Here is a 14,814-nt window from a genome sequence, read left to right as displayed (position 1 = left end):
GCACTGTTAGCATATGTAAAAAAGCCTATTAATCAGTTGACCTTCAAGCAAGAAGATTATCCTGGTTTATCAGGGTGGACTCAATATAACCATATGAAGGAAAAGGTTAAAGGGTGAGTTTGAAAAATACATTAGAAGAGGAAGAAGAGAGATAGAGCAGAAAGAGGAAGCCAAAGAAATTCTAAGCAGGAGAAGGGTTCAGCACATCGTTGCTGGCTCAGATGTAGGGCCCATGTGCAAGGACTGAGAAGGGTCTCTAGGAGCTATAGGCAAACCCCAGCTGACAGCCGGCAAGAAAGTGGAGACCTCGGATCTATAACCACAAGGAACTAGAGTCTGCCAACAACCTAAAAGATCTTAGACATGGATTCTTTCCCAGAAGTTCCAGATAAGATCCCAGATCACTGACATCTTGATTTCAGCTTTGTGAGACAAGACACAGAGCAAAGAAACCAATTAAGCCATCTGTAGAACTGTGAGACCATAAATTTGTATTGTTTTAATCCATTGATTTTATGGTAATTTGTTTTGACAGCAATAGGAAACTACTTACAGATGTTCAATTCACTCATATAATTTATTTTGTGAAAAAGAAAAACAATTCTTTGGAAAAAGACACCTCTGGTTAAGGTTAACATCAATATTCTTTTTTATACACACAGTTGGGAGCTTATATTTCTTATAGTTCTCCCACTACTTTACTTGTAGAAGCGTTTTGTAACCAAACATGTCTTCATTCATTAGACATTTATTGAGCGTCTCCTCTGTCCAAAGGTCTTTGGCAGATATAAAGAATCCCTGCCTATGGTCTCATCCTTGTATGGAAGATGGGCTGACCCTTACAGGACAAAGTCTAACCACCTCAACACAGCATACACAGTGTTCAATCATCTACCTTCTACCTATAATTCTCTACTTCCCCTTATGATCCAGCCAGACATGACACCAGCCTTTTTCTAAACCTCTGATTTCTCTACTTCCCCTTATGATCCAGCCAGACATGACACCAGCCTTTTTCTAAACCTCTGATTTCTTTTCATGCCTTTGAAACTTGGAATTTACAGTTCCATTACCTCAGGGTGGCTTTTCCCTCTGTCTGGAAGACTCCTCCCCCAGATAGCCAGGTGTCTCTCTCACTCACCTTCTTCAAGTTTTTGCCCATTTTATTCTTTAAAATACCCCTATCCTGACCACTCTATTGAACATTGCAAACTACCATCACCTCCACAATCTGAATTGGCCTTATCCCTGCACTATTTCTATTCCATAACACTTAGCAACCTCCAATGTACTATATTATTCATTTATTATATTCATTTGGTGTTATCTCTCGCTTCCCCTAATAAAATATAATTTCCACAAGAAAGTGACCTGTTATCTGTCATGTTCACTGAGTTATCCCCAGGACCCGGAACACTGCCTCACTCACAATAAACAGACCCTTTATAAATACTGATAGATCATTGAATGAATCTTACCAAGAGAATATCTTTCCTTTTTTTTTTCTTCAGTAGTTACATAGGAAATTTATTATCCCCAAGAAGTGGTGAAAACTGAACATACAAACAGATTTTTTTCCTTTGTGTACACATTTAGTTTTATCGTAACAAAGCAACCTGTACACTTCTAACATTTAAAACTGGGCATCATCTTTCCTTTCTAGCAAAACAAAAAGAAAAATTTTTAAATAAACAGGAATAAAATTACAACAGAGAATGTCAATTGCAAATAAGAACCTACAGGTTCTGCTGATTCTCCTATCAAGTGGCAGGGCTCAAGTCATCATTAGGAGAGAATTTTATTTTAAAAGTGTCATCTGAAACTGCAAGGATGTCCATTAAACATCACAACTAAACATGCCAAAGGAGAAGCCATGTTGTCAAAATGCCCACTTAACCCACCCAAACATCTCAAACCCAACCTTTGCTGACCTTCTATAACCCCATTTTTTAAAGTTTTTTCTTTCTTCTTTTGAACAAGAGAAAGTAGACAGATACATGCTGGTAAATGCTAACTGTCCATATTCACATAGAGACACAGTGTAATCTCTGAGCCCAATATACAGAGAAAGGAGGAAAAAGCTAGAATTCTATGCACTACTACACAGGGGCCTAGCACCCTCCAGCTTCCAGCAGAGCTAAGGGAGCAGGAGGTTTTTCTTTTTTCCCACAGAGCATGGCGGTGTTGATTCCACAAAGTTTTTGTTGAGACAAGAAGGGGTAAAAATGAATTCGGAACAGAAAAGGGTAGAGACTCTTTTCCCACTGAATTCTGCTCAAGGTATTTCCCCCCAAAATAAGTTGTGAGCCATGGTTTAAAGGAGAAAAGAGACCTCAAAAACAGGACGACTGAGCACAAGAGGAGGAAAAAAAAAAAAAGACTGTAACTTGCTCCCAGGGACTGGAGAAAATTTAAAAAGGAAGGTCAGAATCCATCAGTGTTCCATTAGTCATCTTCTCCTTCATCTTCCTCTCCTTCCTCCCTCTCATCATCATCTTCATCTTCTTCACCTTCATCCTCATCCCCTTCTTCATCAATATCTTCCAATCCTTCTTCCTCTTCATCATCATCATCATCTTCTTCTTTCCCTTCCTCATCATCCATGTCCGGAAGCAAGTAGTACTGTAATGGATTTGGCCACATAGCATCTTTGATGACCTCTCCTAACTCATCTGCACCTGCATCAGAATGATCAGTAAACCAGGTGAAGAAGCTTTCTGGTTCCTCATGCTGTCTCTTCCTGCTGGCTTTATTCTGCGTTTCACTTGAACGTTTTGTCAGATCCTTTCTGGATTTCCATTTGATTTGAGTGGACTTTGAAGATGGATCACCACTCTCATTCAGATGAAATTCTTTGGAGAGAAATTTGTTTTTGAAGTAAGGGTTTTCATCAAAATAAAAATCTATTCTGTAACCTGATTTAATATCTTCAAATTCTGTCACTTCGACTCTTGTCAAATAATGCAGCGTCTCTTCACCCTCCTCTCCAAGCAGTGCAGACACTTGTGGATAGTTAGCAAATGTTGTTACCCAAAAATCTGGGCTTTGGGTGATCAATTCTGACCTCTTCTGAAAAAATGGTTGGCGGAGTTTGTTATATTTCTGTTCTACTTTCAAAATCTCCTCACTGGCTTGTTCGTTAAGTCTGTCTGTTTCATTTTGTACTTCACCAATAGGTTCAATTGCTTCTTGCTGTTCTTTTTCTTCCTTCGGCAAGTTCTGAGAAGCAGACGTTTCCTCTGGCCTGGAGGCAGCAGTCAGTCTCGGTTTCTTCAGTTTCTTTGCTTGGGGTGGAAGTGAAGACTGGTTTTGGGGGCCATGCTGGGAGAAAAGCCAAGAATCCACCCAAGGGAAGAGGCTTGTACCAGGAGCTCTGAGAACTAAGGCTGCCCCGGGTGACAGAGGTTTAAATATCACAAACAGATTTGAGAAGTAAAGCATTTGCATCACCAGTCTTGCTTTGATATCTCTACTGTAGTCTTGAAATTTTCCTGAGAAGGCAATTCTATGATCGATCTTTCTGGTTATTTCTCATTTTAAATTCTGATAGAGAAAAGCTGATCAGCCTCCGACTTCCTTGCCCTTGCACGGTTCCATCACACCCAATGCTTTTAAAAATCGAGGTCATCTGCCAGGTTTTGAGCTGTCTTCGACTCCTTTCCCACCCTTCTAAACTAAAGTGGAGACTTTAGTCTAAAGTGGAGACTCTCACCGCATCTCTGCTTTGCCACCTGGCGCCTGTACAGACTCTGCCAATGGGAGGTACCAGAGGGGAAGGGGAAGGCTGAAAACCAAGAGCACATATTTTCAATAGTTATTTGTAGGGTGCGCTTTGGGAGAGCCCGGTTGATGTCCATGAAAAGTGGAGAACTGACAGGTCCACAGGTCACCTTGCTAAGATCAGGAAGTGATCAGGGACTAGGGCTTCACAATAGTCAAGTGTCTGGTATGCCCAACATTCTTCTAGGACTAATCTGGAAGTAAGGGAAGCATTGTTAGATAGGTTTTGGTGAAATAAAGGTCCACCTTACATATATAGGATGCCACCAAGAATGAATATCTTTCAAATTCTTGAAAGAGAACAGGACAGTTTATGAGTCACACTCACAAATTCCTTTTCCCAACTGTCCTTTTATGTTTCAATAAAGACGTAAAAATTAATGCTTAATTAAATGCAATATTTATTACTTCTCTACTGCCATTCTTATTGGCTGTCAGTCTCCTTTTCGATAAACCTTTCAATCCATGATTGACATTTTTCCCCTTGTCTTTTTTTTAAAACTGTTTTAACCTCGGTATTCATATACCAGAAATGTAAGGATGAAAATTGTAAAGATTAGAGAAAACATTTTCTCTCTCATTACAAATACAAGTTGCTCCCTTTGAGGTTATTCTTTAACAACATTTTATAATTGCTGACTTATTTTTCGAAGTTACCCTATAAGACAAAAAGTTTGCAAACAGCTACAAGCACCTATGAAGCCACATATGGCTCCCAACACATAAACCAAAGCCACAAATTGATATTTATAAAACTTCAAAAGTTTAAGAAGGTTCTTCTGGGATATGTGACTGAAAAGTACTGACACCGTGAGTGACAAGGAGCCAGTGTGCTCCCTGGTAAAGAAATTCTAGCTCATGCTGGCACTGAACACGGTGCTTGAACTCACCCACCATTTAGTAGTTTACAGCATGCCAACTTTACAGAGGAAAGGTTTACGAAGGAAAAGTTTCAGTCTCTCCTTCTTTAGCCTTCTGTATCTTGCCCAAAGCAGTTTTGCCAAAGCCAAAGTCTTAAGGGTTGGGCTCAATTTCTCCATTTTAAATAGGGATCACAAATAAAACTGTCAACCAGTAAGAATAAATGTAGTGAGTAAGAATAAGTGTAGTTAGCTTCTTGGCCAAAGTGGTAGACTTAGTTTGGCTAGCAATGCCAGAGCAAATACATCCATGGGGCTCATTCAAACTGGACAGATGTTGACTTGGTCCCAACAACAGCAAGTGGAAAAACTCAGTCCTCAATTCACCTCATTGTGGGTTTGCCTGTTTTAAGTTATGCCTCCTGCAACCTAAATAGCAGCTATTTCAAAAATGTTTTCGTCTCCCAAATCCTAAAATGGATCTAATCACATAGTTTCATACTTAAAAACACAACAAGCAAACAAACATGACCAATTTTCCTTTAAAACTGAAGGCATAGCAGATAAACAAAGATAATTTGAAACCCAACATGTTTAGGTATGAGGGATGAAGAAAACAGCAATTTATTTTTTGAAAAACGTTGAAAATCATTTTTTTTAAAGAACTTCCAATCTGCCTGAGAAATTTCAACTTTAAAGGCAGTCTCCACAGTCTAAAAAATCTATATTAGATATTTCAAAGAATACTCACAGTAGAACAATTGCTATGGCTACAAAGAATCTGACATTTGCATTTCCTAAGGTAATGGTTGGCAATACTCACTATTAGAATCACTTGAAGAATTTTTTTTAAAAATCGATGACCAGGTCCGACTCTTGACCAATTAAACTAGAATATCTGGGAGCAAGGTCTAGGCGATTCTAAAATCCAGCCAGGGCTGTAAACTGAGGAGGTCTATAAACAAAAGGAAAGTAATAAGAATTGTGAGAAAAATGTTTTACACACTTGCCTGATGATCCGTGTCTCCTGGAATGCTTCTCAACACCTGTTGCATGCCAATCTCTGGGGAAAAGCTTGGGAAATGTATTTTTAAACAGGAACACAATAATCTTTATCATCAGGAACCTGGTCTCCTGGAAGGAGAAATGCGAGTAACTATATACAGGTTTTAGCAGATATCCATGGAAAGCACTTAAGAACAAAATGTTATTTAAGCGGGCCTCCAAATCACCACTTGAGCCTTTTCCAGGTAAGGTTTAAGGTCTACGTTAACTGAGGCACACTCTAGAGGAAGCTCAAGTCCCCTTAATATTCTCATTGAACCCCCAAGGGAAAGGCCATGTGAAAAAGGTCAAGAGCAAGATGGCATCCTCAGACATCTGGGCTACAGTGTTGGAGGACAGGGGGAGATTTTATAGGAAGAACTGAATTGAGGCAAATCCTCCTGTGTCATCTTCTTGTCTTCACATACAGTCAATCTCTTCACATCACACAGTGTGTTCTGTTCACAATCTTTTGTTGTGTTGAGCCGGAGCCTCGAGCACCTTGGAGCAGCAGGTGCCTCCAACTCCACAAGGCCTGATGATACATGTGATTTGTATCATGTACCATTTAATAGTACACTAAAACATAGTCGTTTTAAGTATCTGTTTGCATTTTACTCTTTTACTATTTGTTTTATTATTTTTACTATTTTATTTTTAGTAGTTTGTTTTACTATTTCCCTCTTGCAACACTGGGGTATTGTAGTATTCATTTAATATCCTCTAACAGACCATAACATAAAGAGGGCAAAGGCAGGTTTTCATGCTGCACCATTGAATTTCCCATATAATTTGCCCCGTGAGACCCCATGACATCAGTGGCAATGCCCAGTGGAACAATAGAGAAGCCTGATGGGCACAGTAATTTCTCCAACAAGTTGGTGGGATACGACAATAGTACAAGCAGGACATGGTGATACAAGGAACCATGTGGCAAGGAATGCTGAATATCATCTTAGGAACAAAGGGGAGTCACCACTAGAATATACAGACATAACAATTTGACCTAGACTTAAGGTTCTATGAAGAAAGTGAAGGCCAAAGCCAGAAAGATTGGAGAGGTTACCATACCCACATCTCTACCCAAAGACAAAGGAGGTGCAGAGATACTTAAACTTAATCAAATTTTTTAAAAAGTAGGATGTAATAACATTTACACAACAATTCCAGTTGTGTTAGAGAAGTTTGGGTGCATATTTTAAAACTTTAATGACATAGAAGACAAGGTTAACAGTGTTTATCTCTGGGTAGTAGGATTATGAGTGATTTCAGGGATTTTTTTTTTGCTTAATTTTTTTTCTAAATATTCTACAATGAATATTTTTGTGATAAGACAATGTATTCAAGTTATAAAATATTATGATTGTTCAAAATTTATTGTATACTATATATTTGTGGTTTAAGGAAGTCAAGTTCTCAAGCCTCATCATTTATTGGTTTAACCCATTCTCATAGCAACAAGTTGTTAAAGAAATAAATATGTATATAATGGAACTCAAATTATACCTCAATCCTACATGGTAGAGGAATAACTGTGTTCAAGATTAAAATGCAAGAATACTGCAGTATAATTTTTGTGGTCAAATACAAATATTTTTCAATAATTATTCATTGTATTGGCTAATATTATACTTTTTCACTCTAACCTTATTCTGCTACTCTAGACTGTGTCATGAGGCATCAGTATTGTCAACATTATTGACTGTGAATAAATGTAAGACTCAGGCTCTTTAGTTCTGGGACCCAAATCCCAGCACTAGTTCAACTGTCCAGCATTCTCACCAACATAGGGGAGGGCGTCTCATGAGACTAATTGTTCTAACTAAAATCAGACTTCTTAAACACAGAGTAGAAAATCCGTGGTTATATTTAGTATTCCTTTAATAAAAAACAGAATTTTATAATATACTTGAGTACAACCCATCTCCGTTTATATTAACTTTAATGTATGACTCTTTGATCTTAGTTAAAAACAATGTATTCAACTATTAATAAGGGTTCAAAATATCCAACTAGGAGGAGCAGAGGGCGATTGCCCCATCCACTTGAGCATGGGGAGCCTGCTGAGCTCCCAGGCCTGTCCCCTGCCCTCCAAACCCCCCTCCAGGCCACGTGGGTCCTTGAGGTCATAGGAGGGAGGCTGGGGAGATCAGAAGAGACAGGCAGGAGGGGCCCTCCCAGACCCCAGACCGGAGGAGCAGGAGAGGAGAGGAAGGTGTTTGCACCGCTCACTCAAGCCCAGGAAGCCTGCTGGGCTCCCAGGTGAGGTCCCCTGCCCTCTGAGATCAGGGTGGGGGGCATGCCTGGGCCCCTTCTGTTCCTTGAACCTAAGTCCCACCCCCCACACCCCCGAGGGCCTATTCCAGCCCTGTGGGTCCTGAGCATTGGCTCCACCCACCACCCAAACCTTATCCTTGCTTAGGCCTCACCCTCCACAGCCACAGCCTTCTCCCCCCTTTTCTTTTTTTTATTTTTCTTTTCCCTCCTCCCCTTTTTCATTATTGTGGTACTGATGTACCTTCTGGTTGTTGATTCACCTATATGTATTTTTTACATTCTTTCTAACATATCTGTTGGTTGCCTAGTCTAATTGTATTTTTTACTTTGTTATTGTTCTTTTTTTTTTTTTGCCACCCCACGTGGGTTGTGGGATCTTGGTTCATGAACCCAGGGTCAGGCTGAAGCTCTTGCAATGGGAGATCCGAGTCTGAACCACTGGACAAACAGAGAACCTCAGACCCCAGGGAATATTTATTGGAGTGAGGTCTCATGGAGGTCCTCATCTTAGCTCCAAGACCCAGCTCTACCCAATAGCCTACAAACTCCAGTGTTGGAAGCCTCAGGCCAAACAACCAGTAAGACAGGAACACAATCCCACTAAAAAAAAAAAAAAAAAAGAGACAGCAAAAAAATATGTCACAGATGAAGGAGCAGGGTAAAAACCTACAAGACCAAATAAAGGAAGAGGAAATAGGCAATCTACCTCAAAAATAATTCAGCAATAATAGTAAAGATGATCCAGAACCTCAGAAATAGAATGGAAGAACGGATTAAGAAAACACAAGAAATGTTTAACAAAGATCTAGAAGAACTAAAGAACAAACAAACAGAGAGGAACAACACAATAACTGAAATGAAAAATACACTAGAAGGAATCAATAACAGAATAACTGAGGCAGAAGAACGAATAAGTGAGCTGGAAGACAATATGGTGGAAATAACAGCCAAGGAGCAGAATAAAGAAAAAAGAATGAAAAGACTTGAAGACAATATCAGAGACCTCTGGGAAAACACTAAATGCACCAACATTCGAATTATAGGGGTCCCAGAAGAAGAAGAGAAAAAGAAAGGGTCTGAGAAAATATTTGAAGAGATTATAGTTGAAAACTTCTTTAACACGGGAAAGAAAATAGTCACCAAACTCCAGGAAGCACAGAGAGTCCCATACAGGATAAACCCTAGGAAAAACACACCAAGACACATATTACTCAAACTAACAAAAATTAAATTCAAAGAAAAATTATTAAAAGCAGCAAGGGAAAAGCAAAAAATAACATACAAAGGAGTCCCCATAAGGTTATCAGCGGATTTTTCAGTGGAAACTCTGTAGGCTAGAAGGGAGTGGCAGGATATACTTAAAGTGATGAAAGAGAAAAACCTACAACCAAGATTACTCTACCCAGCAAGGATCTCATTCAAATTCTATGGAGAAGTCAAAAGCTTTTCAAACAAGCAAAAGCTAAGAGAATTCAGCACCACCAAAGCAGCTTTACAACAAATGCTGAAGAAAGTTCTCTAAGCGGAAAACACAAGAAAAGAAAAAGACCCACAAAAACAAACCCAAAACAATTAAGAAAATGGTAATAGGAACATACATATCGATAATAACCTTGAATGTAAATGGATTAAATGCCCCAACCAAAGGACACAGACTGGCTGAATGGATACAAAAACAAGACCCATATATATGCTGTCTGCAAGAGACCCACTTCAGACCTAGGGACACATACAGACTGAAAGTGAAGGGATGGAAAAAGATATTCCATGCAAATGGAAATCAAAAGAAAGCCAGAGTAGCAATACTCATATCAGATAAAATAGACTTTAAAATAAAGACAGTTACAAGAGAGAAGGAGGGGCACTACATAATGATCAAAGGATCAATCCAAAAAGAAGATATAACAATTGTAAATATTTATGCACCCAACATAGGAGCACCTCAATACATAAGGCAAATGCTAACAACCATGAAAGGAGAAATCGACAGTAACACAATAATAGTAGGAGACTTTAACACCACACTTACACCAATGTCATTCTTCACAGAATTAGAACAAAAAAATCTTACAATTAGTATGGAAACAAAAGACCCTGAATAGCCAAAGCAATCTTGAGAAAGAAAAATGGAGTTGGAGGAATCAGGCTCCCTGACTTCAAACTATACCACAAAGCTACAGTAATCAAGACAGGATGGTGCTGGCATGAAAACAGAAATATAGATTAATGGTACAGGATAAAATGCCCAGAGATAAACCCATGCACATACGGGCACCTAATTTATAACAAAGGAGGCAAGAACATACAATGGAGAAAAGACAGCCTCCTCAGTAAGTGGTGCAGGGGAAACTGGACAGCTACAGGTAAAAGAATGAAATTAGAACACTACCTAACACCATACACAAAAATAAACTCCAAATGGATTAAAGACCAAATGTAAGACCAGACACTATAAAATTTTAGGGAAAACATAGGAAAAACACACTTTGACATAAACCACAGCAAGATCTTTTTTGAACCACCTCCTAGAGTAACAGAAATAAAAAGAAAAATAAACAAATGGGACTTAATTAAACTTAAAAGCTTTTGCACAGCAAAGGAAACCATAAACAAGATGAAAAGACAACCGTCAGAATGGGAGAAAATATTTGCAAATGAAACAACAGACAAAGGATTAATCTCCAAAATATACAAACAGCTCATGCAGCTCAATATCAAAAAAACAAACAATCCAGTTAAAATACGGGTGGAAGACGTAAATAGACATTGCACCAAGGAAGACATACAGATGGACAAGAGGCACACGAAAAGATGCTCAACATCACTAATTATTAGAGAAATGCAAATCAAAACTACAATGAGGTATCACCTCACACCGGTCAGAATGGCCATTATCAAAAAAGCTAGAAAAAATAAATGCTGTAAAGGGTGTGGTGAAAAGGGAACCCTCCTGCACTGTTGGTGGGAATGTAAATTTATACAACTGCTATGGAAAACACTATGGAGGTTCCTTAAAGAACTAAAAATAGAGTTACCATATGACCCAGCAATCTCACTACTGGGCATATACCCTGAGGAAACCATAATTCAAAGAGACACATGCACCACAATGTTCATTGCAGCACTATTTACAATAGCCAGGACATGGAACCAACATAAATGTCCATCGACAGATGAATGGATAAAGAGGATGTGGCCCATATATACAATGGAATATTATCAGCCTTAAAAAGAAACGAAATTGCTTTATTTTAGTGAGGTGGATGGACATAGAGTCTGTCATACAGAGTGAAGTAAGTCAAAAGGAGAAAAACAAATACTGTGTGCTAACGCATATATATGAATCTTAAAAAAGAAAAATGGTACTGATGAACCTAGTAACAGGGCAGGAATAAAGAGGCAGACAGAGAATGGACTTGATGACATGGGGTGGGAGGGCAAAGCTGGGGCGAAATGAGAGTAGCATCGACATATATAGACTACTGAATGTAAAACAGCTGGCTGGTGGGAAACAGCAGCATAGCACACACAGCGAGATCGGCTCGGTGCTTTGCAATGACCTAGAGGGGTGGGATAGGGAGGATGGGAGGGAGGCTCAAGAGGGAGGGGATATGGGGACATGTGTCTGCACATGGCTGATTTGCTTTGTTGTGCAATAGAAACTAACACGGTATAGTGCAGCAATTATACTCCAATAAAGATCTATTTGAAAAAATAATAATAAAAAGAGAAATATCCAACTATTTGTTACATGTAAGTGTTCCATACAAAAAAATGCCATATCTTAAGGATTTTCTTTATACTTCATATTTTCTCTTTGTTGAGCAAACACTGAACTTTTTATAGTCACTACCAAGATATGTTTTAAGAGAGATGTAACAATACAGTGGTTGGATGACAGTACAGCCAGTAGAAACAACCATCCATAATGCTCAGACTCCAGAATGGTGCATGGCAAAATGGGGAGATAAAGTTAGCATTTACCAGCATAGTATCATAAACTGATAACGACTAAACTTACAACTCTCCTCTCTTTCTGATGAGGTACACACTGAAACGAAATGACCTCATATCAGACCTGGTAGGATGAAATTGTCTATTGATTTAAGAAAAGTAGCTGATGAAAGTTTAATTTAGCTAACTTTAGTAAATAGAGAGGTATATAAAAGCATATCCAAAATGTTGCCATCTGAAACATTAAACTTTTAATATACAGCATGCACTGAATTATTCTGGTGATTGGTGATGCCTGTTTTATAGCTGTGTTTCCAGAATATTGTTTTAAGCTCTGTAATTCTGAAAAAGAGTTTCCAGGTTGGCATGCGTTAGCATAGCAACATGCTCACAATCACCCCACAGCAAAGTCATCATCATCAACATTATTGACATCATCCTAGTTGTAACAAATAAACTATAACCAGGAGCCACCGTTTTGAATCTCACCTTTACCTTAAGTCATGGCTATGGTGTCCTCCTGCCATGCAAGGTTAGCCTCTTAAGAAATAATATCCAAAATTACAGATATAACTGACAGTAAAAATCAGCTAAGATCTTAAAAAATTATGTCATAAAGTAACTTAAACCTTAAGAATATAAGAATACAATGAAAGAAACAATTTATATATTTTTTATTTTATATTGCTTATTGAAAAGAAAAATGTTATATTGAAGCCTCTTCCTCTATGACTTATTCAGTATCCTTGAACATTATCATTACTAGTCTACTATCGTAAAATGTCTTCCATTAGAAAATAAGCTACTACTATGGATTTGAACATATAAAAATACTGGCAGTAGGATAACTTTACTTGTAGTACTGAGGATAAAAATGGAATGGTGTAACTAAAGAGGAAAAAAACATGTAGAGATTCACTTAAACTCAGTCATAAGCAGTACATAATAGGTGGAAAATCACTGTTGCCAACAGAACTGAATGTCCTGTAGCCATAAGAAATTTTATTGAGTTGCATTTTTTAAGCAAAGCCTTCAGGCAAAATATGTACCCAGGAGGCATGTTCCAATTGTGATGGATACTTGGGTAGTGACTATAATGACAGGTGTTTGGAAAAAGACTACAGTTACAATCCAAAGCATAACAGTCACCTGTGAAAACTGGCCTTATTAATCCTATATGAACATACAGATCACATTTCCCACTCAAACCATGCCCATGATTACAAAAATGAGAGGATAACAGAATATATTTATTATAAGGGGCTAGAATATAGCTGTGTTGGACATTGTTTAAACATTAATAAGAATTAATCTGTGTTAAGGGAACTGATGGGCAAGAAAGAGTCAAACAAGAATATATACATGCAGGATCAAATGAAGCATAGCAATGACTAAAACACAGAATAATGAGAGAGTTAAAAAACAGGCACTACAAAGGAACCAGTCTTCCTTTGACTCAGAGAAATACACAGAAAAGTAGCATCTATTAGAGAAAAAAGATAAAAAGTCAGTATCTATATACATAGAGAATCCTAAAGATGCTACCAGAAAACTACTAGGGCTAATCAATGAATTTGGTAAAGTAGCAGGATACAAAATTAATGCACAGAAATCCCTTGCATTCCTATACACTAATGATGAAAAATCTGAAAGTCAAATTAAGAAAACACTCCCATTTCCCATTGCAACAAAAAGAATAAAATACCTAGGAATAAACCTACCTAAGGAGACAAAAGACCTGTATGCAGAAAATTATAAGACACTGATGAAAGAAATTAAAAATGATAGAAATAGATGAAGAGATATACCATGTTCTTTGATTGGAAGAATCAACATTGTGAAAATGACTCTACTACCCAAAGCAATCTACAGATTGAATGCAATCCCTATCAAACTACCACTGGCATTTTTCACAGAACTAGAACAAAAAAATTTCACAATTTGTATGGAAACACAAAAAACCCCAAATAGCCAAAGCAATCTTGAGAAAGACAAATGGAGCTGGAGGAATCAGGCTCCCTGACGTCAGACTATACTACAAAGCTATAGTAATCAAGACAGTATGATACTGTCACAAAAACAGAAATATAGATCAATGGAACAAGATAGAAAGCCCAGAGATAAACCCACACACATATTGTCACCTTATCTTTGATGAAGGAGGCAAGAATATACAGTGGAGAAAAGACAGCCTCTTCAATAAGTGGTGTTGGGAAAACTGGACAGCTACGTGTAAAAGAATGAAATTAGAACACTCCCTAACACCATACACAAAAATAAACTCCGGATGCATTAAAGACTTAAATATAAGGCCAGACACTATCAAACTCTTAGAGGAAAACATAGGCAGAACACTCTATGACATAAATCACAGCAAGATCCTTTTTGACCCACCTCCTAGAGAAATGGAAATAAAAACAAAAATAAACAAAGGGGACCTAATGAAACTTAAAAGCTTTTGTACAACAAAGGAAACCATAAACAAGATGAAAAGACAACCCACAGAAAAGGAGAAAATATTTGCAAGTGAAGCAACTGACAAAGGATTCATTTCCAAAATTTACAAGCAGCTCATGCAGCTCAATATCAAAAAAACAAACAATCCAATCCAAAAATGGGCAGAAGACCTAAACAGACATTTCTCCAAAGAAGATATGCAGATTGCCAAAAAACACATGAAAGAATGCTCAACATCATTAATCATTAGAGAAATGCAAATCAAAACTACAATGAGATATCATCTCACACCAGTCAGAATGGCCATCATCAAAAAATCTACAAACAATGAATGCTGGAGAGGGTGTGGAGAAAAGGGAACCCTCTTGCACTGTTGGTGGGAATGTAAATTGATAGAGCCACTATGGAGAACAGTATGGAGGTTCCTTAAAAAAATAAAAAT

The 14,814-nt window shown here is 38.0% G+C and overlaps 1 protein-coding gene across 1 annotated transcript; it reads right to left on the bottom strand.

Annotated features, from left to right (window-relative positions):
- Nucleotides 1-2,433: 2,433 nt before the first annotated feature.
- LOC118894054 (protein SET-like) lies at nucleotides 2,434-3,447 on the bottom strand. The gene has a single exon (XM_036849710.1). The coding sequence runs from the start codon at nucleotides 3,445-3,447 to the stop codon at nucleotides 2,446-2,448; it is 1,002 nt and encodes a 333-aa protein (XP_036705605.1). The 3' UTR covers nucleotides 2,434-2,445.
- Between the last annotated feature and the right edge of the window lie 11,367 nt (nucleotides 3,448-14,814).

This window comes from Balaenoptera musculus, chromosome 4, assembly GCF_009873245.2.
Source record: "Balaenoptera musculus isolate JJ_BM4_2016_0621 chromosome 4, mBalMus1.pri.v3, whole genome shotgun sequence".
NCBI lineage: Eukaryota > Metazoa > Chordata > Mammalia > Artiodactyla > Balaenopteridae > Balaenoptera > Balaenoptera musculus.
The sequence above is the reverse complement of the archived record's forward strand: the minus strand, read 5'-3'. Positions and strand labels throughout refer to the sequence as shown.

Coding starts and splice junctions, on each gene's coding strand:
- LOC118894054 (XM_036849710.1), bottom strand. CDS start 3,447: ATGCAAATGCTTTACTTCTCAAATCTGTTTGTGATATTTAAACCTCTG.